General features: G+C 42.9%; 1 protein-coding gene across 1 annotated transcript in view; it reads right to left on the bottom strand.

Annotated features, from left to right (window-relative positions):
- PHYHIPL (phytanoyl-CoA 2-hydroxylase interacting protein like) overlaps window positions 1–22,776 on the bottom strand; it is a 44,886-nt gene that overhangs the window by 5,136 nt on the left and 16,974 nt on the right. Inside the window, exon 2 of the mRNA XM_007431837.3 lies at window positions 6,680–6,876. Coding sequence (XP_007431899.1) covers window positions 6,680–6,876 — 197 coding nt within the window. The remainder of the gene's footprint in view (window positions 1–6,679; window positions 6,877–22,776) is intronic.

Here is a 22,776-nt window from a genome sequence, read left to right as displayed (position 1 = left end):
AAGAGAAGTCCCCCCCCTTTTTTTTGTTTAAAAAATCAGAATGGATAATCCATTAAAACTCAATGCAGGAAGATCCAGGACCCACAAAAGGAGGTATTTCTTTATAGAACGGCATGGTTAGCCGGCAGACTTTGCTGACCGACATGGGGGCTGGTCATTAGCAATCTGGTTCATTTTAAAAGAGAATAAGACCCTTTCATAGAGAATCAGGCCTCTTCTCCATGGTGGGCATCTCCCTAAAAGTGTGCCTGGTTGGCTGCTGTGTGACCCGGGAGCCCGATGCCGCAGGGCCTCAGCTCTCTGCAGCAACAACCCGGGCTAGAAGCGAGCCCCCGAGGACGAAACCTCTCTGAGCTCGGACTAAGGAAAGGGTTAAGGAGCCCGTGCAAGAACTCCAGCCAACGCCTTTGCTTTTAAATGTGAACCTTCTGTTTGTGCCATTCCAAGCCACGAATGCCCGATCTTCTTTCTCCTGCATTTTCTGGGGAGGAGGTATGAAGTTTGTTGCTTCCAGTCCTAGCATTTTCAGTGTTTCCCTGAAAGTATTGAGAATGTTAACTGCAAAATTACAAATCCTTAGTCTATATTAGCCTTAAGTGAGAAGATCTAATCATTTGCCTGTGGTTGGTTTGTTTTTGGGTGGGGTGAACAATAAAGTTTAAGACTGAGGAGAATTAAAGGGACAAATCTGGAAAGGAACAGGGATAACTCACAGAGTATGGAATATTTGCAGGCAAGTGAAGTGGCAATTAGAGGCGCAGCACATTCACTGGGTGCAGGATACACCTTCTACACCCGTTTAAAAGTCCAACTTGAATGACTATTCAAAGTGTCTCCAGACTAAGATTTCGGGTAGAAAATCAAGCCTGGATGCTCCGTACAAGGAAAAAAGGCTGTCACACGTAAGTTAGAGAAGTGGGAGCGCTCTCGCTCATCTCAGGCCAGCCAGAACATGCATCGCTGCTGTCCAGATACTGTAATCCAGTGTTGTCCAAACTTGGCCACTTTAAGATGAGTGGACTTCAACTCCCAGAATTCCCCAGCCAGCATGGCTGGCCGGGGAATTCTTGGAGTTGAAGTCCACTCATCTTAAAGTGGCCAAGTTTGGACAACACTGCTGTAATCCTTTTGTTGAAAATACTGGAAACAGCAAAGGGAGAGGGACCTTTGATGGTATGCTCGTGAAAGTGTCAGAACGCTGTTTCCGCTCTCTTGAAGGTACAGAAATCTTGGATGAAGAGAATCGGAGGAGCAAAAATCTGTTTCCCCAGAGCAAAAAGGGCCAGTTTCTTACATTTATTTTTTTAAAAGGCCACCTTCAGATGGACTTGGCTCTCTACCTTCCAAGCAAGTAATATTTGGAATTCCATGTTGGCGGTAGGAAAATACGAGACACCCCCCGCTGCCGAATGAATCCATGAACAAGGACTTAATCTTAATTGGGCACCGCCAGAAAGGCGGAAATGTGGGAGTTGGGAAACCGAGGAGGTGCACCGTATTGCACAGGAACAAAAGAGAAGGGCTTCTGGGCAAGCCAGCCTGCTGGGTATTGTAGTTCTGTAAGTTTAATCGCTTCAGGGGACCACGTGAGCACCTACTGCAAGCGGGGGAACTGCGTTTATCAATGCGACCGAGAAATCTTATATTAATGAGTATTAGATTAATCAAATCAGTGAACTGCTGTTCTCACCCTCTCTCCCCATAAGCCTAGGATCAATCTATATTGCTGACTTCTACGTGAAGGGCTTCAATAGCTTAAAATGAGGAAAACAAGCTTTTTTCTGTCTCCCTAAAGCTTAAAAAACGAGAGTGGATCGACTAACTCTGTGAAAAATGACATAATATAAAGGGTCATGTCCGCACGCTGGTCTAGAGGGCACTGTGCAGGGAAGGAATCTAGGGCTCCTGCATCTGGGCTGCAAACATCCAGAAGCCCACTAGATGGCAGCAAGGCGACGCTGCCAATTCTAATTCTGATGTGTTGCCATCCTGTGGCCATTTGAAGTATTGCAGCCCAGATACAGCAGCCCTAAATATAGTAGTTGGAGGACTATAAACTGGAGGTATTTGCTCTCTTACAGCTTCTAGAGAAGGACGTCTAAATAGGTGGAAGAGGTGGAATTGGAATAAGGTTGCAAATATTATAGCAACTCCACATGTGGGGGGAAGTTTCATAAGCAATGAATTAATCTCCAGACCAAGAGTCTGAGTATTTCAGGTGTACTATTTGGCTGGTGGGATTCTGCAAAAGGAGATTATCAGGGTGTTGACAGGATTTCCAAGGCTGTTGGTATTGTAAGACGGTTCTTTCATGCGTGCGCTTTACTATCCGGAACAAAGAAAGCTCCTTGGAAGCTATTTATGGCACACCCCACATGCGTGGTAATCTCAGACAGATAAAGGCCAGTCAGAGTAAATACCCAGGATTACGCAGCAGTGGGAAAGTGAGCCTCCCCCCAGTCTCAAAACATATCCTTGAAGCACATAGGTAATACGACAAATAGAATATCATACAGGAAATGCCGCAGTTTGAAAAATATGCTACCACCACTACTTTCCCCTTGTAGTGACATACTGTTAACAGTATCCTAAATGAAGAATAAGAATACAAGATAATCTGAAAGAATATGCTTAAATAATAGGAAAAAGGCCGTCCGTCTTGAGTTCCTCTTCTCCTCTGGCTAGAATAATATTGCATAAATAAACCACAAGTGCGAAATACGAGAATAATTAAATTAAACAGGAATAGCCCCTTATTAAAACAGCTACAAGTGAGGGATCCTGGCTTGTATGTAATGTTAAACAAATCATGATTCCGTGAGCCTTCCTGGTTTGTTCTGCTGGTCTAGTTGGAGGCAGACGGAAAGGGCACCAAACCGTCACCGGGAAGCGCGAGATGCGGCCTCTTCAGCAGAGCAGGTCAGAAACTCCTCGGATTGTACCTCCTTATTCTGTGATTACTGAAATATTGCCCTTATTCAGAGTCAATGATATTCATAGGTGTAACTCCTTTTTTATCTGAGTATCCAATTCTCCAGGCAGAAGTAGCTACTTATAAGGGACGTTCGCGAAGTACGTCATCCAGTCAGCGTGCTGTAAGAGGGAGCAAAACGGCCTGGGAAAAGGAGGGACAGGTGAAGGGGGTGTAACGTATGTATATCCTGGATACATTCAAGCTACGAATGTCATCAAAAGGGACGTATTTTGGGGTAATGAAACACAGAATGGCAGGCTGAATTGTGAGGGGGAGGTGGATTTTTAAGGATATATATCAGCTCTTTCCAGCCAGAGGACGAAAGGCCAAGCTGCCTAGGGATTTTGAAAGTTGGAGCCCCCTCCCCCCCGCATCAGAAGGGCAGGGGAGGTTGGCAGGGGCTTGGGGGGCTAGTAAATGCTTCAGAAGCAGCGGACCATCCCGTGTGCGTGAGGTTCACCAGGGGCAGAACAACTCACTTGGACCGGCGGTCGGGGGAGTCCAAGAGCATCACTGACAGGGGGGCTGCTATAGGAATGGGACCTCATTCAGAAGTGATTCTTCTTGTCAGTGATAGCCCAATGGGCTGCAGGAGAAATGAAGAGGAGAACGTTGCGAAGGATTCCTCTAGTTTTGTGTCAAGAAGCAGGCAGGTAAGGGAGCAAGAACTACACAGATTTCAGTAAGGAATCTTTAATGCTAGTCTAGAGTGAAGACAGAAACTTGGAAATTGCAGGCGGATTTACAGTGAGTTCATTAAGGTGGAGTCTCTGGAGGATCTGAAATGCTTCTTCCCACCTGGGCTGAGTTGCCATTTATGAGCTCGGCTATCAACTCTCTCTTGATTGTTTATATCTGTTTATATCTATCTTATATTCCTTTCCCAGCTTCCCCACAATCTCTCACATTCCGTCACACTTTAGCGTGAATGCAATCTCCACTTCTGATGGGTGGGGAGGAAGTGAGAACATGTGTGGGTGTGCAACAGCAGCAACAGCACCGGTTGCTCATTTGCTTGCCAGCCCAGTTCAAAACAATGATGGCTGATGCCACGTCTATTCCCAGAGGTCAGCTAACCATCCTCTTCAGATCTTTTCAGGACTGGAAGATTATTGCCACCCAAGACAAGGGGCTCTATTGTCATAGCCCCAGGGCCATGAAATTGCCTCCCAGGGAGAGGTTTTACAGGTAGTCCTCGCTTAATGACCATTTGTTTAGTGATCGTTCAAAGTTACAACAGTGCTGAAAAAAGCTACTTACGACTGGTCCTCACACTTACAACTGTTGCAGCGCCCCCCCATGGTCATATGATCGTGATCCAGGCACTTGGCAACCAGCTCACACTTATGATGGTTGCAGCATCCCACGGTCATGTGATCACCATTTGCAACCTTCCCAGCCAGCTTCCAGCAAGCAAAATCAATGAGGAACTGTGTGATTCACTTAACAACTGCAGTGATTCGCTTAGTGACCACTGCAAAAAATGTTGTAAAATTGGATGTGGTCACATGATGCCTCACTTAATGACCGTCCTACATAATAATGAATTTTCCGGTCCCTATTGTGGTCATTAAGCGAGGACTAATTCTTTGCCTCCAAAAGGAATGTAAGATTTATCTGCTCAGGAGTAGCATGCATTCTAAATGTGCATTCTAAATGGAGATCTGCATAAAATTTTGCATTATTGACTCTAATAATAATAATAATTATTATTATTTATATGCCACCTGACTCCCAGCAACATTGGGCAGTTATGCCATAGTACCATTATGGTTGATCACACAGTCAGCCAGATGTTTAGACTGGATTTGGCATTTTTATCCAACTATCGAGTCCTTCCCAAGGACCTGGGATAGGCAGATATTGTTTGATGGTGTTAAAGGTATCATCTCAGGATATAAGCTGTTCCAAGTAAAGCTGCCTTTTGCAATTGACTGGTGGTGATTTTGTCAATGCCGAATAATAATAATAATAATAATAATAACAACAACAACAACAACAACAACAACAACAATTACATTTAATCGTATGATGCTAGACTGAAATAAATCCATGAACCCAAGACTTTGGGGGTTCAAATTTGCACCTGGAACCCTGTTGTTGGCTCAACACATTGCCATCATCATTGGAGTCAGAACAGTGGAAGACTAATAATTTTTAGAGCACATGTCTAAAGGCAGCCTTAGTTGGAATAAATAATTTTCATTGGTTTTATAACAGCCACTGATTTAACCTACTCACATCCTCAGGGTCAAGATCTTTAAAAAATACTATTAGTTTTCGAATCCTTACTAGTCCTTCAAATGCATATTTTATTATTTTTTTCAAAGTACTTTACAGGGCAAATACTTGACATCTTGATATTTACTGCCTTTCTTTTTAATTAACAGCTTTTCTTCTATCTGAAAACACAAAGCTATGCAGCATGGGTGTAAAAATTATCCAGACTGAATTAGATTCAGTAACTAAATGATGTATTTGACCATTTAAACAATAACAGCCTGATAGCAGTGGAAAAGCCATTTTACTATCACAATAATTACTTACAGAGAAACAAATAGAATCTCAAGAATACAAGAACACAATGGTTCACACTGCTTTTTCATTCTCTTTCTCTATATAATTTAATTTTTGTAAATCTGGGAATTGCTGAGAGATTTGAAATAGATAATATCTAAGAAAGTTTCAAAACCAGTTGGACTATTTCCTAAAAACAATTCATGACGGCCAGCCTTTGTCCATCTTGTTACTCTGCATACTGTTGACTTGATGGCATCTAGCTAACTATGGAGTCATAATAGAAAAATATTGGCATGAATTGAGCTGAAGCTTCAGATATATTGGACCGCTTGTACTTTCTGGAATTGACTATTCCTAATGACTTGAGTCACTGCTATTTCGATGTGGTCTACATGCGTGCTATGGCCAACCCCCCAAATAATATCTCCTTTCTTCCCACTTGTCAATAGCTCTGCCTCAGTTTCATCTACTGTTTGAATACTGGCTCAATCAGGGCTCAACACCTCATGAGGGAGAGCCAAATGCAGCATTCTGCCGAGATATAATAAATATAAATGCGTTATATTAGGAAAGCAACTTGCATAAAATTCTAGACGAATACACACAAATGTATGTATTAGGAGAAATGCACATGAAAATGTACATTTTCAAGCAAACTTCATGCAAACGTTTATCTCAAAGGTGATATAGAAATGATCAAATGAGTTATACATACATACATACATACATACATACATACATACTAACCCCAGTAAATGGAATGGAGTTTCCTCTGTAGTAAGTGTGTAGAAGATAGCTACTGAAAATTGGAAAACAGCCGGGGGGAAATCCAACATGGCTTATAGTACACATCCACTGCTACGTTTCCCCACTTTTGCAGTCCACAAAATCAAGGGCCTATTAAGCCCCTGATGGTTTATAAAATGTGTTGGTCTGGACCAAACAGAGGTACCAAACCACTGCAAGGGCTATGGAAAAATTTAAACCTGTGCTAGAAGCTTACACACGGGGTTCAGTGGTAGCCTTTTCTTTGGGAAAACCCTTCTGTGTCAGTAATTTAACATTATTTTCCCCTTTCCCATACTACTGGTAGAGACATTTTGAGGACTTGAGTACAGAAATCAGAAGCCCACATTCCTTAATGCTTCACGCAGCTCCTTCTGCCAACAGGAATAGACGACCTACCTTGTGCTTAAACTTGTTGGAATTCTTGTTTTCTTTCTTATTTAGATCAATGAAATAGTGAGTGATGCGTTCCTTGGATTTGGAATCCATGTCCCACGAAATCTTGAAAGAATCACAAGTGATGTTGCTAATCTTGATGTTGTGTGGAACCGGGAGCTCTTCCATCTCTGCAATCCCGCTGTCTTGTGATTTATTCCCTGCATAGGTGTGGATAAAACATTGCCCTGGTTAGCAAGAGCACAACTGGAGAGTATTGTTCAATACACATTTCTTCAGGAAATGGGAGGGAATAGATAGCTCTGATATAGACAGAAGATTAAGTTGGTGAACGTAAGATTTGCAAAATACAGCGGAGATCAGGAGCTGGGGCCATGCCCTCCCTGGCAACAGGCCGAGGGAGGCGGCCACCTTAGTAGCAGACTTGGGGTTTCAAGGATAGGCAGCAGCATGTTAATTGTGTACAGCTGGATTCTCACAGCTAAGGAAAAGAAGAGGCAATTGTGGGATTGCACCAAGTAACTGAGTTCTGGACACTGGGTGTATTGGTAACTGGAGGTGGGCACTGTTGCCACTCCATGTCCCATAGCAGAGCATCTTGGGCCCTGCTGGGTCCGGGAAGGGCAGTACCCCAGTCAACATGGGCAGGAGGTGGGCGTGTGGGTGTGGACATGATGCTTTTCAAATGTTGAAGCTTGGCTCCTCCATTCAGTAAAACAATGTCCCATCTAAAATTTAAAATACCTCCATCTTATTTGGATTTCAGAGCAGGGTTGCTATTACGTTGAATCCCTCCTGGTGTTTACTTCCATCCTGAGAGCCAGGGGCCTCCCAGATAGAAAGACCAGAATCTAGATCAGGTACGTCTCTCCTTTATTCAGAGGAGCTCACTGGAAGAGAAGCTTCCTCCGTCTGAGCAACCGAACATTTCGACAACCCGTATAACTCTTGCAAGTATAAATGAGCAAAGCAAAGGGTTCAGGCTCTATCTGTTACTTTTTTCTGCTAGCCTTCTCCCCAAGATTTTCCATTAACTGTCAGGAGTATTCAAAAATGTTTCAGATGACCACCCAACCGAAATCGGAAGGGCTACAGTCCACTCTGTCACAAACTTTGGTGACAGAGTCTACACAGGTACCTGGGTAAACATCTTACAGTATGACCTAACATTGGTCACCAAGCCACTCTATGCACAGGGTGGCTGGAGCACAGACATAGCTAAGTAGGGCCTACACAATGTGCTTCTTTGCACACAGACCATGAGCACTTACATGCCCACTAGCTGTACCTGCCAGCAAGAGCCACGTAATTGTTTTCCATGATTAAGGGTTTGTCAATGTTGGTTAAGACTTACCAGTCTAATTCACAGAAAAAGTAGGACTGAGCCACTGTGATTTTTAAAGCTATCCGGAGAGAATTATGAAGTAATTAAAGTCAGATAGAACATTTATTATTAAAAAAAAAATGACTCCTTTGCTAATTTAACTTCAACCTACTAATTGTCAACCAGGGAAAAATGAGCACAAAAATTAATTGCAGATTTTGAATATGGATATTTCAAAGGTTCTTGAATTCTTACAAGCAGGAATATCAGTGTTTGATTGTTATAATCATGGCTGGAATTCAGTGTACCTTTGCTGATGGAATTTCTTTACTGGACTTTGGAGAGAGCAGTTCTCTATTCTACCTGAAATTCTTCACCAACTCTCAGAATTTCCTCAGACAACAATCCCAAACAGACTTTTTTCAGGTGAGGAGGCTTCAGGAAGTAGGAGGGAAATAGAAAACCCCATTGCATGAGGACAGCTGAGGCACACAAAACTGGATACTCCCCAAAAGCAGCAGCAATGATGGCAAATAATATTTTTATGGTGCAATTCTATCAGACCAGAGCTCTGCTAGGTAGCAGCCCTTATTAGCTCACCTTGAATGATCTGAAAAGCTAAGCAGGGTCACACCTGGTTAATACTTGGATGAGAGACTGTCAGGAAACCCCAAGGCTGTAGGCTAGATGAGGAAGTCAAAAGAACATCCTAGAAGAAGACAGTGGAAAAGCCAAGAAAACAACATGGGGGTGTCCCTGAAGCCACTAGGCCTAGAGCTCAACTCTAAGCAGACTTGGTTCTACTATGAGACTAGAACAGTCAGGCTGTCTTCCAAAATCATTGGCAAAAGAATTGGGGTGTACTTCATAAAAGGCCACAATCCAGCCAGAGTGGAGTCTTTTGGATCTTCCTGAAGTATCCAGGAGGTCAAAGACTGGCTGCTCACGTCTTTTCCCCTGAAAGCAAAAGGCTGAAAATATCTTGAGCTTTGACTAAGGCATGGCTCAATCACTTAAAAACCTGAGCTTTGGGTCTCAGACCCACACAACATAAAGGATGCTAAGTATGATGAAACAAGATCCGCCATCAAATTAAAGGAAAAGAAGGAAAGAAAGGAAGCATCTACTTCAAAACACCTCCACAAATGAGGTTTTCACCTGGGTCAGAAGAGAGAACGGAGGTGTTTCCACTCAAGCTTCTATGATCTGGAAAGCCCCTGCCTGGAGCTAAACAGGTCAAAACAGCGAACAAAAATGTACTACCTTACTGAAAAACAGAAAATAAATCTTATAAACAGGAGAAGAATAAAAAAAACACACCACAATAAACTGGCGTTGAACGTGTGAAGGCATCTGATTTTTTTTCCTTTGATATTTTTGTTTTTGTTTTAATTGTAATTGTCTGCCTTACTGGCATTTTAGGGTGGTTCGTAACCTGGAACACTGTTTTTCATGGAAATAAAATATTCTATTTTTAACGCAATAAACCAGGAGCATCCACGGGGGATCAGCAAAGTCATAATGCCAGCCATGACTGTGGGATCAAGGCCCTGCCTCTATTTTACATAAGTGCTGCAAGTGTGATGCCCTTAGAAAAGAGGCGGGGCTTCCATTGCTTCCCCCATCGTGACTTTTTTGAGCACCCCTGAAATACACAAACAAACCTGGCCTCTCCCTCAGCTGCATCCTGTCCACGGAAAGGTGTGGGTGGCTAATGGAAGGCTCACTTCCTTGGCGGCACTCTTGTCTTGCAGGATCAAATGCGTTTCTGCACCCTCTGCGGGATTACAGAGCCGAAAAGAGAGAGAACCCCCAATTCGGGGCCAAGCCACTTGCTGCATTACAGCTTTGAGCAGTTAAGGAAATGGGTAGCCCCAAATTCCCCCTGAAGGTGGTGCCCGGGGAAAGGAGTCATCCATGACTCATAAAAGGACCGTCTGCCAGGCTGTCGGGGCAAAGAGGAAAGAAAAGAGTGCCAAGGAAGGGCTCTCTGGCCACCAACGCTCAGGGCTGGCTTTCCATCTGCCGCTGCGAATGGTCCTGGGGCTGCACCCAGAAATGCAATCAGGCGCGCTGATTTTCAGTCAGGCAGAACTGCAGGCTGTACCTGCCCATGCTGAGAGCGCACCTTCATCGGCAATGACCTCCCCATCTGAACGTGCGACAGAAGAGCTGAGCTGCCTCCCTTACCATCGTCCCGGTGAAGCTAAGAGAGCCCTCCCGTTTTAGAAGAAGATTATTTGGAGAGGGATTTAGTCTTCCTTTCAGGCAGGCACAGCATCCAGGGGTCAGCTCCATTATTGCATAAACTCCCTCCCTAATTTATGGACGAGTTCAACGGGGGGGATAAAGAATATGTTTAATGCTTCATTGCAAACCCCGTGAGAACTAGTGTTTTAGCTGGACTGTAGACAAAACTCTCTCCATTTTTTTGTACAATTTCAGCAGAAGCTGTTCTCTCAATGGTGGAGACGCTTGCTTTAGCCTGAGCTGAATTTCCTTGCAGTTGTTGTCATTTTTATTATTATTATATTGTCATTAATATTTTTTTAGAGGGTCCTATGCCAGTTGGGAGTGAGGACAAAGCCACAAATAAATATTTGGGAGAAATGCAGAACTATTCCAACCACAGAAGCTTTCACCCTCCTGCTCCCCCCTTGCAAAACCTAAATCTGTTACTCTCCGGGCTCTGTAGCTCTATCCAAGGGTAGGAGGACAGAATTGCTGGAGGAAAATGTTACACTTTGTGATAAAAGTGAGTGTTTGAAATCCCTCTTAGTTGCTTTTCCAGCAGAAAAGCAGTTAATAAATATTGGGGAAAGAATCTTAAAAATTGGATTTCAAAACTTACCACTCCTCTCCTGAAATATCACCTTCCAAATCTTTGGGGTATTGTTATTATTATTTTTGTTGATGATGATGATGGAAACAGACATGGAAAAACAAGGAAAATATTTCGAAAGATCTCTGAACTCAGAAGGAAATTCCAACTTTGAATTGGTATTCTAAAGGATGCCAGTGAACAGATAGTAGCCAACTCAAAGAAGATCAAACAAAGGTGGAAGGAGTACTGAAATACTGTACAGCAGAGATGTCAACATCTAAGAAACCTTAGAAGATATTCCCTACTTACAAGAACCTAGGAATATAGAAGGTGAAGTTAGGGCAGCACTCTGGTCATTACCAAGTCGGAAGGCTACAGGAACTGATGGAAGACCCACTGAAATATGGTAGGCAACAGAAGAAGAATCAGTCAGCGTTCTCACCAAGCTATGCCAGCAAATCTGGAGAATGACATCGTGGCCAGCCGATTGGAAGAGGCCAATCTACATTCCAATACAAATCCTAAACATAATTTTGTTAGCATGGAAATTAGGGACATTGTACAAGGGTTTGCCCACTCTGTTAAGTCTCCTTTTTTTGGTACTGGAATGTAGATTAACTTATTTTAATTGGTTGGCCACCGTGTCATTGGATGTTGACATCTCTACTGTTCGGTATTTCAGCATACTCCATCCATCCTCATTTGATCTCCTTTGAATTGGTTACTATCTGTCTGGTGGGGTCCTATAGCACGCCCGTTCAAAGTTGGAACCTTCTTCTGAGCTCTGAGATCGTTAAAAGAGTTTTCTTCTTTTTCCATGTCTGTTTCCAAGCAGCAGAATTACAGCAATTTAAAATTTTGCAATGAAGGTTAACTACTCAGAATTCTGCAGGCAACTTAGTTGATTTGTAAAAAAATCTAAGATAAGAGAGGGGAAAGAAATTAATTCTTATTTTAATAAAAACTGGTTAGTTTTTTAGACTAATGCATAAACAGAACAGTAACATTTCATAAAATATATTCCTGAATTTTGTGAAGTGGTTTCCTTTTATGTACAGTATTTATTTTTTTAAAAGTAACTTTGGGAAAAAGGAATGCACCAAAATGTTTGTATAACAATAATCTACAGCAATGTTGTCCAAACGTGGCCACTTTAAGATGAGTGGACTTCAACTCCCAGAATTCCCCAGCCAGGCTGGCTGGGGAATTCTGGGAGTTGAAGTCCACTCATCTTAAAGTGGCCAAGTTTGGACAACACTGATCTACAGTAATATTGGGTGAAAGTGATGACAAAATTGATATATTATAAATTAATATTTAATTTTAAAGCCCAATCAAAGTGAAAGTTGGACTTTGAAGAAACAGGATAGGAAGAGCATTGACGTCTTTGAATGTTGGTGTTGGAGAAGACTCCTGAGAACACCCTGGACAGCCAAGAAAACAAACTGCTAGATCATTGAACAAATCAACCCAGAGTTCCCACTCGAGGCACAAATGACCAGGCCCCAATTATCCTACTTCAAACATTTTATGTGAAGAGCCAACTCTCTGGAGAAGGCTCTGATGCTGGGAAAGAGAAGAAGAGGAGGACCAGCAGCAAGATGGATGGATTCAGTTATATGGCGATGAGGGCATCATTGGGAGACCTGAAAGAACAAGTCAAGGATAGATCCCCATGGAGAAAAACAATCCTTGTGGTCGCTAGGAGGCAAAAATGGCTTTTATCTCAGGGAGATTGGTTAATCTCCTACCTGAGGACTTACGGTTAAGTATTCAGACTTCAAGCCCTTGTTAAAAAGCATTGAAGGACTGTAATGCAATACAAAAAAATGTATCTGACAATCCAGATTTCTTTGAGTGAATTCCCAGAAGAAAGAAAAGAACGCCCCTCTATTCATTCTCCATTCTATTCAGAAATTTGTAAAGCTCCTTTGTGTTTGCTGCTACTCATCCTTTTCTTCAAGTAAAAAAAAATCACACAACTTTTTTTTTTTTTTAAGTTCATGTCTCTTGATCATTTTGCAGTTATGGACCATTAACTATGAATTTGGAAAATTCAGGGCCAACTCAATTAAAACAACAGCTTCTCTCTACATTTTGTTCTTGAAGAGTTCAAATGTTGGCGAATAAGATGATTATACCTGCATTTGGGTATGCTTTCTCCTCCATTTTTAAAGGTCTTTTAAAACTACATTTTATATTAAAAATGAATCCCAAACCATCTATTGTTCCCTTGAATTATTTCATATACCCTATGCTATCATACCAACTCTTAACCAAACTTCCTGCTCAAGAGAGAGCTTCAGCAAGGGCAAGTAGACCTTCAGCCTAATGAAATCCCATTCCTAGATAGGCGTCTTCATAGTGCCAATTCACACTTTATTTTTTGGATTGCTTGCAAAGATCACCGGCCCACTTAGCTCAACATAGGCAGGTTCACAAGCAGCGGGCGCAACAGAGACCTGTTCACAGTGGTCAGTTTTTTGAAGTTACTACTTGTACTACCCCTGCTGCGTTTCCTAAGCATGCTCTCCACCCGTGCTCCCTTCTTGTAGATCTGCTGTGAACGAACCGTGAGCAACCCTGGGTCTCCTGACTGGCAGGTAGTGGGGAACCCAACCACATCATGGTTTTAGGGCTGCCACATCTGGGCTGCATGCGCCACATGGTCACTAGAGTGGTCCTCTGGATTCCTGCAGGCTGCAGGTGGTCAGCTTCACCTTGGCTTCCCCAGGCTGGCCTCTCCAGCTGGGTTGGGCTGCATTTCTCAAAGGCTGGTTGCTCAGAGCAGCTGCAGAATAATCCTGGGCTTCTGCACTTGGAAACCGGCCTCCAAGGGAAGTGTGCATGTAAACCTAGTTCCTTCCAAGGTCCTTTTGGTGGACCCAGCATTCCAAACCCCAAAGACTGATATAATCATCAGGGCAGCTAATCTCAATTGTTTTGTACTGAAATTAATTTCCTTAAATACTAAATCTGCCTTGTTCGTGTCTAGCTAATATCTATCTTAAGGCCGGGTTCTCAACTGACACAAAAACCCGACACGGCTTGGGGAAGATATTTATCACACGTTCAGAAAAATGTTTTTCTTCCTCCCCCTTTTCTTTTTAATGAAAACAGAATGTTTTTCATGGTCTAGTACTTTTGATGTGTGCCTTCTTTCTTTGTTTAATGAGCCATTTCTCTGCTTAGCACACACACAAATCTGATTTGATTCATGCAAACGGCCACTTTAGCAACTCAAACAAAACAGAATGCCTAAGATGGGACCTGATTTTTTTTTCAGGGGGAAGTATTTAGAACGCTTATGGTTAGACTGCCAACCAAACCAAGACATCCCAAGTCCTTCACCGTGTTCCCAACTGAGGGCTAAATTACACGGTCTCTCAAGCTGAGCTGAACCTATTCCTTCCCATTGTTTGCAGGGGAAGGATCATGTATGAAGAGAGGTTTGGAGTTAGGACAGGTGGAGAAATGCAGAGTCTCTCTCTCTCTCTCGCCTTTCCACCTTTCCACCAGCAAGGTGTGGGATTCCCTGGAGTCTCTGGTGTAGAGGCTTACCCTGCACATTTTGTTCAGCCTGTAAAGACACAAAAAGTATGAATGTGGAAAATGCACGTTTTGAGAGGTGGTTAACAGCCATCCTGATTTGCAGGGGAACATGGGGCTTGGAGCACACCTGGACACAGAGATCATACCTCTTGGTAACCCCTCCAGCTCTCCCAGTTTGCTACTATATGATGGGTGAATGGGTCCCAAGTGGTTGAATCTAGATTGCTTAAAATAATGAAAAGAACTCTTGGGAGTCTGAGAAGGAAAAGGGATTATTTCAAAAGATGGCAAATGAAGAGCAGATGCTGCTGATTCAGTCTTAGCTGGCAAAAGAGCTGTTAGCTCTTCAGTTAAACAATCTGGGAGGAAGAAGTTCAAAGATCCCATCATAATGAGTCCCCCCCCCCCACAAAATAGAGGTCTGGAGTTCTGATTGCTCAATGTCCAGGATTCTGTATCCTGAACCTTTTACTGCTGGCATGAAACCTGTTTTAGGAAACTCCGTGGGCACCTTGCCTCCTTAGCCATGCGTTGCTATTTAGGAGCTTGACAAAGACATGAAGGGTTTTCACAGGAAATTAGAATTCTGGTAAAATCAGTCCCGCCCCAGATTAGGGCAGAACCACCTTCTTCACAAATGTATCCTAACATTGTCCACATGTGTATATTTATCCTTTCTTTCTCTGTTGACTTCCATGTTGTTCATTCTTCGCCTGAGGCTGTAGTCACCCAGGATCAAATGCAGAACATCTTTGAAGTCAGGGCTCCTCAACCTTGGCAACTTTAAGACGGGTGGACTTCAACTCCCAGAATTCCCCAGCCAGCAAGACTGGCTGGGGAATTCTGGGAGTTGAAGTCCACTCGTCTCAAAGTTGCCAAGGTTGAGGAATCCTGTTTTAAGTGCTGTGCTAATTTAAAATATATTAGAACTGCCCAAAGTGGCTTGCAGAATGCCTGACAACCATTAGAGGGCAGCAAACAGTTGGCATTGTCTATGGCTCTTTGCTGCTGCCTTCTAATGCTCTTCTGGATTTTTCCATTCCAGGTCTGGTCACCCTCAAAATCTTGACCAAACGGCTTCAGTCTTACGGGGAACAACAGGCACGTGGCATCCAAGCCCACTGCCCTGTGTGTGGCAAGCCTATGTCTGAGTCACTGTTCTTGGAAGAAGCTACAAGCAATTGTTTCTCTGCTCCCCACCTCCACTCCTCTCCCATCAGATGCTTGATTCACAAATGGCTAATTGTATAATTAAATTATTATCCATATGAGCAGTGACTAAAAAGAATCACAGTTGTCAAACACAGTGTTAATTCCATGTTGTGTTAGCGGACTCCTACTCTTCATCGCTGCCTTCCCTTGCAGAACAAACATCCCAAGTCTTGCAAAATTTTAATTGCAGAAGGAGCAATCCTTTGTAAACTGGCAGCTACAGCCGGTTTTCTACTCATTTTCCTGCTTGAAAAGCAGATTGTTTTACCCATCCCTCACTTCCAGCTGCCTTAAGACCTGGACAGGAGCTTCGGCCAATACTTCTCTGACACCTTCTTTAGCCCGGCTGTTTTCTCATTAACATATTGGGATTAAATTATATGGACATTGCAGCACATCCATATGGAAGTTTTAAAGGGAGGTGGTAGTGGTTAGTAATCCAGAGAAGTTGACATGGACCTACTGATCAAACATGGAGACATCACATGTGTTATCTAACCTACCAGTCTGCTTCCGACCGGTTCTTCTCCAATGCTTAGCAACAGAATGTAGATACAGCTCTCTTTCACTCTTTATCCCTAGCAAAGAGATTGTGGGAAACAGTGGCCCTCAAGCCCATTTTCCACACCTGTCAACCTATCTTAAAGTCAACTAAGCTCAGCAGGACACCACACTGGATTTCTGAGTCTGCATCTGCATGAATTCCAGTGATCACTGGTTGTGATGGGACAATGGCGGTTCTTTTAATAAATTTAAGGGGTCTCTGGGATCTAGGACTGCAAGGAATCTTAGAGGACCAAATGCTTTTCAGAAGCCTTCTCTACAGTATCCTGTCAATGACTATGTCAGCCTGTATTATTTAAGATAGATGTGAATAAGGATGTAAAAGAATTCTGTCATGAAATCCATTGGAAGGGAATGTACTTGATACTGGACCTTGCCATGGGGCCAACATTAGCTTCAGAGTCTACCCTTAGTCATTTCTTAGTATATTCCTGAAAGTTGCATGCAAAGAGTTGGAGTTACATGTAAAAAAAAGTGTTTATGCTCGGGTAATTTGGGATTAAAAGCAAATTGCAAGGTTATTTGCAATTAAAGTAGGGCCTGTTTTTACATATAAAAATGGGTTTGGGGACAATTTACATTAATAGTTACATAAATTAGGGGACGATGCTTAGAAACCTTCTGTAAGGTGTGACCTCAAAAATAAATTGTTTCTAATTTTCCTATGGTTAAAATCTCTATAGGCAAAAATGCATGACTGCAACACCGCCCTACTAGTGAGACAGTCAAGCAGACCCCTGATTAGTCTTCTAAACACGCAGCAAACAGGATCGGATCGGAACAACAGTGGCTACCGGCTATAACTTCAGGGTCTTCAACTAAAAATGTCATCCTTGATTACAAACGAAAGCCAGCCTACTTCACTGGGGCAGATGACAAAGATGACAGGGAGGTGATCACATCTGTTGTCCTGAATTTCCTACAGCAGGCTGAAATATTGTTTAAAAATGCAATAAAAATAATTTCCTTACAATATTTTAAAGCCCTTGATGTCTTATAATGCGCCCCCCCCCCCATAATTTAGACTTGTGTCAAAACTATATTATTTGCTACTTTGTGGTTGTCAAAATGTTAGTGCTTAAAAAAGATGCAACCTTTATGTAATAATATTTGACCCGTTGGCCATTTCTTCTCTTCTGGAGGACATCAGTGAGACGCGGCTCCCAATTACCAACGTGACTTTCACATTCCTGAGTTTTACACAGGAGCCTGGGACTGTTTATCAGCCCCATGGACTTCTGTCTGAAAGAGATGCGACGAATGTGCCCAAGGGATGGAGATCATTTTCCCAGACTCTGCAGCGGTTACTTCAGGTTCTCTGCAAAACAGCAGCGGCTTGTGCCGCCACGCACACTTTTCACGTGCAAAGAAGAGTCAAAAGCCGACAAAATGGATTCTCCAAATAAGTTTCTGTTTCCCCAAACCTCTGAAAGATAATATACGTAGCAGAGAAGGGCGGTGTCTTAAATAGGGAAAGCAACCAGTTGAGGAAAGCAAAATAAATCAAGGTAGTGTTCATCATTATGACAGCGTGTAGCTTCAGAAAATGTTGTGCATTATACTGTAAGAGCATTAATGATTTTCATAAATAAAGATATCCGGTCTATGGCTAAGAATATCTACTATTTGCTCAGACAAAGGCTAGTTTTATTCATGAACATTAAGGTACTGTGAAATACTCAAACTCAAATTCTGTTTCAGCTACCGCCCCCCTCCAGTTTTCTAGTCTTATTTTCCAAGGTAAAACCATCCTTGGCTTTTCCTGTGGCTGTACATACAATTCAAGAAAGGACCTTGAAAAAAGAGAAGGGCAAGTGGAAGAGGCAGGAGCAAATGGGGAAGGTCCCCATGTCAACTACTAAGGCTGTGCAAAGCATTTGAAGGGGCAATGAGGCAGCCCCCTGTCCTTCTGAAAGCTCCACGTGACTGCTTGGTGATCTCCTAGCAGGAGTTTGCACGCACAGGCAAGGCCTCTAGGACCGCTGCCCAGCGATGCCCTGAGGACCTTGTGCAGCTCTTCTCCCTAAGCCCTGGGGTGACTTCAGACCAGGCATTCTCTCCCAGCCCCACCCACTTCACAGGATTATGCTATAGTGACAAAATAAAGAGAAATCCCCATGGAAGGTAGTCTGAGATCCTGGAGGGTAGGCAAGATAGAAATCCAACACAGGAACACATGAATACTCGATACACATATGCACACAGAACAACACACCAGAATGAAAACTCTAGGTTAGCCAGTTCATCAACAGGGTACTTTTGAGTATGGAAGGAGAAGAAGAAGGAGAATGCAAGAGAACATCTAAACATTAAATTCTTATTAGGGATGTAAAAGACTTTCACCATAGATCTTGCTGGGAGTAGATTGGAGTTTATTGCCTCTAATGGATTCATGGCAGGAGGAACACACGCAGAAGGCAGTAAATGGATTGGAAATATCCCAGTCTGTACATCTCTAGTCCCAGTCTGCTGTCTTGAGCAGATTGGATCAGCAAGAAATAGCCTCAGATGATGTTTCTGCTCTCTCCTTTAGCTCTCAATAATTTAATTTATTCAATTTAATATGGCCGTCTATTTTGGAAGACTCTGGGTAGTTTACAAAATCCACACAAAGAATAAAATAAATAAAGCCTTCAAAAACAGGCAGCCCAAACTAAAACAACTTGTAGGACCAGCGTCTGGCTTGTGAATTCTCACTTGTATTTCAAAATTCTGCCTGGACTGCAGGGTGGAAATTTTAACAGCTGATGACCTGGAATACCCCTCCAAGTTAAATAATTCTTCTTGCACAAGAGTGGTATAACATGGATGGACAAGGTCATTCTTTAGACGGACTTCTGCTGGAAAAGGGATAAGTGCCTAATGGACCTGCAGAGTTTTAAATGCCAGTGTGGATTGTATCTTGCTTCCCATTAGTTTCCTCAGCCATGAAATTCAATGTGCTTGGGAAAAAAAGCACTTCTCAGAGTGTTTAGAGAAAGAGCATTTGTGCTGCAGGCAAAATGGATGAGGAAAAAGGTCTCCCATTTGCAGAGACAACTAATAGTTTTCCCATGTTCCCAGAAAAGTTAAAACTACAATAAAGTAATCATGATTCACTTGGGCACTCAAATGGAGGTTCCAGGTAGTAGGATGAAAGTTAGGGGGTATATCTGGGTATATGTGAGGGTGGGAATTTTTTTCAGGTCATATTTGGCTGCAATGGCAGCTGAAACAGGCCTCAAGGTTAGAGGTTCCCCCAACCTCCTGTTTCCTAAGCCATGGGCTTGACAGATCTGCCATTTTGGTTCCAGTAATGCCTAGAATCAAATTCTGCAAACCTTGACTGTGGACCTCTTGGGCATGAAAGTTGCAGTGCTGGAAGGAAAGCAAAAGCATCTTGTGGCCCTAATCTTTGCCACACCATCAAGCCCTCTTAGCTCTAACAATGTGTCCATTGCCAACACAGTAATTCAGCTCTTTACTCAATCAAAATATCACTCTATTTATTGGCTAGGTGTCCTACTCTGAGTGCGTAGTGGAACCATTCATCATTAAGCCATCTGCATTTCACTGGCCATCTTCATACAGATTTAGGGGAGAAAGGTTTTAGAATCCCTAGGTATGAATGTTTAATGTTTAAACCACCACAAAACCAGGCATCCTGGGTCATGCTGACACAGAAAGGAGGAGGAGGAGGAGGAGGAAGAGGAAGAGTAAAGAGGGTGATCTATTACACACTGCCGCACAGCAGAAAACCCCTGAAGGGAAAGAGGACTGCACTGTGAATAGTACAAAATCAAAATACTGTAATTATTACAAATAATTAAAGATAAAAAGTGCCCCAGATCTACAGTGCAGATATTCTTTTAAAATGCATGCTGTATATAAATCTTCAAGGGCTTCAGGTTTTCTGAACTTCCCTCATAAACGAAACAACTCAGTTCTTTTCAAAAACAGTGAGGGTGCTTCATCCTTAACACAGAGTTCTCTACTTTCTGCAGGAACTCATGTCCCCAAATATTTAGGGGGTTAAGTTCTTCCCCTTTGAAACATCCTTCTCTGTCTTCCCAAAAACATAAGCACACCAGAACTGCATTGTAGCTTCTCTTTCTCCTGTAGGTTATAAAGAAAGACCTCCCCCCCTCAGTGTTTTTCACTTACTGCCTAAGGTAACTATACAGAAAATCTATTTATCTGAAAGTTCAGTTTCATAGATTTCAAAATAAACTTGCCATCAAATACAGGCATATGTATACAGCAAGCAGAAACTGGTGTGTGTGTGAGGGCAGGAACCTTTCTCAAATTCAATTTGGGTGAAGTGGAAGCTGAGGCTGGCCTGGAGACTAGAGCTCTCCCACTCTTCTCCCCATGGGCTCTACAAAGCGGGCACTTGGACTCCACCTGTCCGATTAATACCAAGAGTGAGGATGGACTAGATGAATGGCAATGCCTTCTTCAGTGGGATCCTCTAAAGCTTTAGTTTGATCTAGAAATTCTTTATTGCAATGGGAGTTTTCATATTTAGTGAAGACAAGCTATTACAGTTAAACCAATTTACTTGCTGGCTCAAGAGAATATGGCACCTCTAGGCGACATTGACTGATGGAGCCATCTCTGGCCAACGCCAGCATTTGCATTTTTAGACGGATGTGGAAGGAGGGCAGCACTGCTGCCCTCCTTAGCTTTGGCACCCTAGGCCAGCGCGTACCTGGCCTTAGCCTAAAGCCAGCCTGCTTGTGCCATGTATGTGTGTAGCAGGAATGTTTCGAATCCCACCCTGAGATGCAGAACCCCCAATCCAACTGGAGGGTGGTCCTGGCAGTGTCCTCTAAAAGGCTGCTCTGCACCTCGAGGTGCCAAAGCCACTGCTTCCGGGTACAAGAGTGAGATTACACCCCCCCCCCCAAATTATGAACATGTCTGTTACATCCAAAGCAGTCTGGATGAGGCACTTAACGTGTGCGTGTGCGCGAGCATGTGCGCCTTTGAGCCGTTCTTGAGTCCCTGCGGTTTTCTTGGTGACATTTTTGGAAGCAGTTGGCCCTGGCCTTCTTCTTCCTAGGACTGAGGGAGAGGGACTGGCCCAGGGTCACCCAGCTGGCTTGAGTCCTAAGGCAGGACCAGAACTCGCGGTCACTCAGTTTCTAGCCTGGTGCCTTAACTACTACCCCAGACTGGCTCTTCTACTTAAAAATGACCCCCAACATTATGCAAATGTTGCAAATCAATGGGTTTTGTAATCAGTGATGTACTTTGTGATGTAATGGGTATTCACCATCCCCCAAACTCTGTTTAGGCCAAGGAGAAATTTGAGGACAATCCCACATATACACAACAGTAGAGGTGGGCCCCAGTGAGATCTTCTGGATTCACACATCATGATTCAATTAATCTTGGTTTAATTAAACTACAGTTGGCTGGGTTTCCATAACACACTAAGCCATAAACCACAGTTTACAAAGCACAACAGCCAGCTTCATGTAACAACATGAAGCTAAAACTGAATAGCTGACATTATAGCTGAGTCTGATTTGTGAACCAGCCAAGATCATAGTCCTTGATATTACAAACACGGTTTTAAAAGCCCTGGGTCTACAAAAATAGGGAACAAGATAGGTCGATTTATGTACTTTGCATACTCCAAAGAGCACACCTGCGCATACCCAATTTTCTAAAACACTTTTCTAAGATGTTGTAGAAATAATAAAAAGAATGATCCTGATTGTTTGATTCCTTTCTGGAAACTGGTTGGCTGTTCGACACCGTCTGACAGCTTCAACTTGGCAAGCAGGCTTGACACACACTTTTCCAAGATTAAATTTTAAAAATGGGATGAAACAGTGTAAGAGCCATCTACTGAGATTTAGATGAAGAAAAATGACTTCAATTTTTTTTTTAAATGAAGCCTGGGAAAGTGCGAGTAAAGTGAAACTTACATTTAGAGAGGGAACATGAGGTGACCTTATACCAAATAGTTCTATGCAGGAGCCTCCAGACATCTCCCCCTTCTACCAAGTTCCTTTTCAGAACCGCAGCAAGAAGGACTATTGACGCTCTGTGACAATTCTGTTCTAGGTTATTATGGGCAGGAAATGCCCATATGCAGCTCTTCAAAATATGTGAGAAGGGAGAATGCCTGGATCGAGTGTCTCTGCATACCGTTGCTCATCCTGAGCTCATCCTGAATCTAATACAGAAACCTGCATAGAGATTCTGACCAAGGCAGGCTGCCTCCACCAGGGAGATGTGAACCTGGTGGCGGTGTGTGTGTGTGTGTGTGTGTGTGTGTGTGTTACAGCAATGATGCAGACCAATCTCTTAACAACGAATGCTCCCCCTTCCAGCGTTTGGTTGCAACTGGGTCCAAGGGATCAATGCTTGTAACTAGATGTTGCAGGAGAAAAAATAACACTTGGGCACAGCAACAAATAATCATTCTTCAGTGATGAAAGTCAGGAAAACCTAAGTTAGTGGAGTGATACTCACACTGAACTAAAGCATCTCTAAGATCATGGCAGGAATGCCATTTTGTCTATTTAAGATGACTCGTCTTAAAGAAATAGTTACTAAAATATGTTTTATTGAATCTTTGAAGGTATGAATGGTTCCTAGAACAAGTGAGATGATTTGAGAGTGCAGCTG

Source organism: Python bivittatus, unplaced genomic scaffold (genome assembly GCF_059951505.1).
Source record: "Python bivittatus isolate LINGU-HERP-01145 unplaced genomic scaffold, Pbiv_v1 ctg000050_np1212, whole genome shotgun sequence".
In the NCBI taxonomy this organism is placed as follows: Eukaryota; Metazoa; Chordata; class Lepidosauria; order Squamata; family Pythonidae; genus Python; species Python bivittatus.
This window is presented reverse-complemented; position numbering and strand designations above follow the sequence as displayed.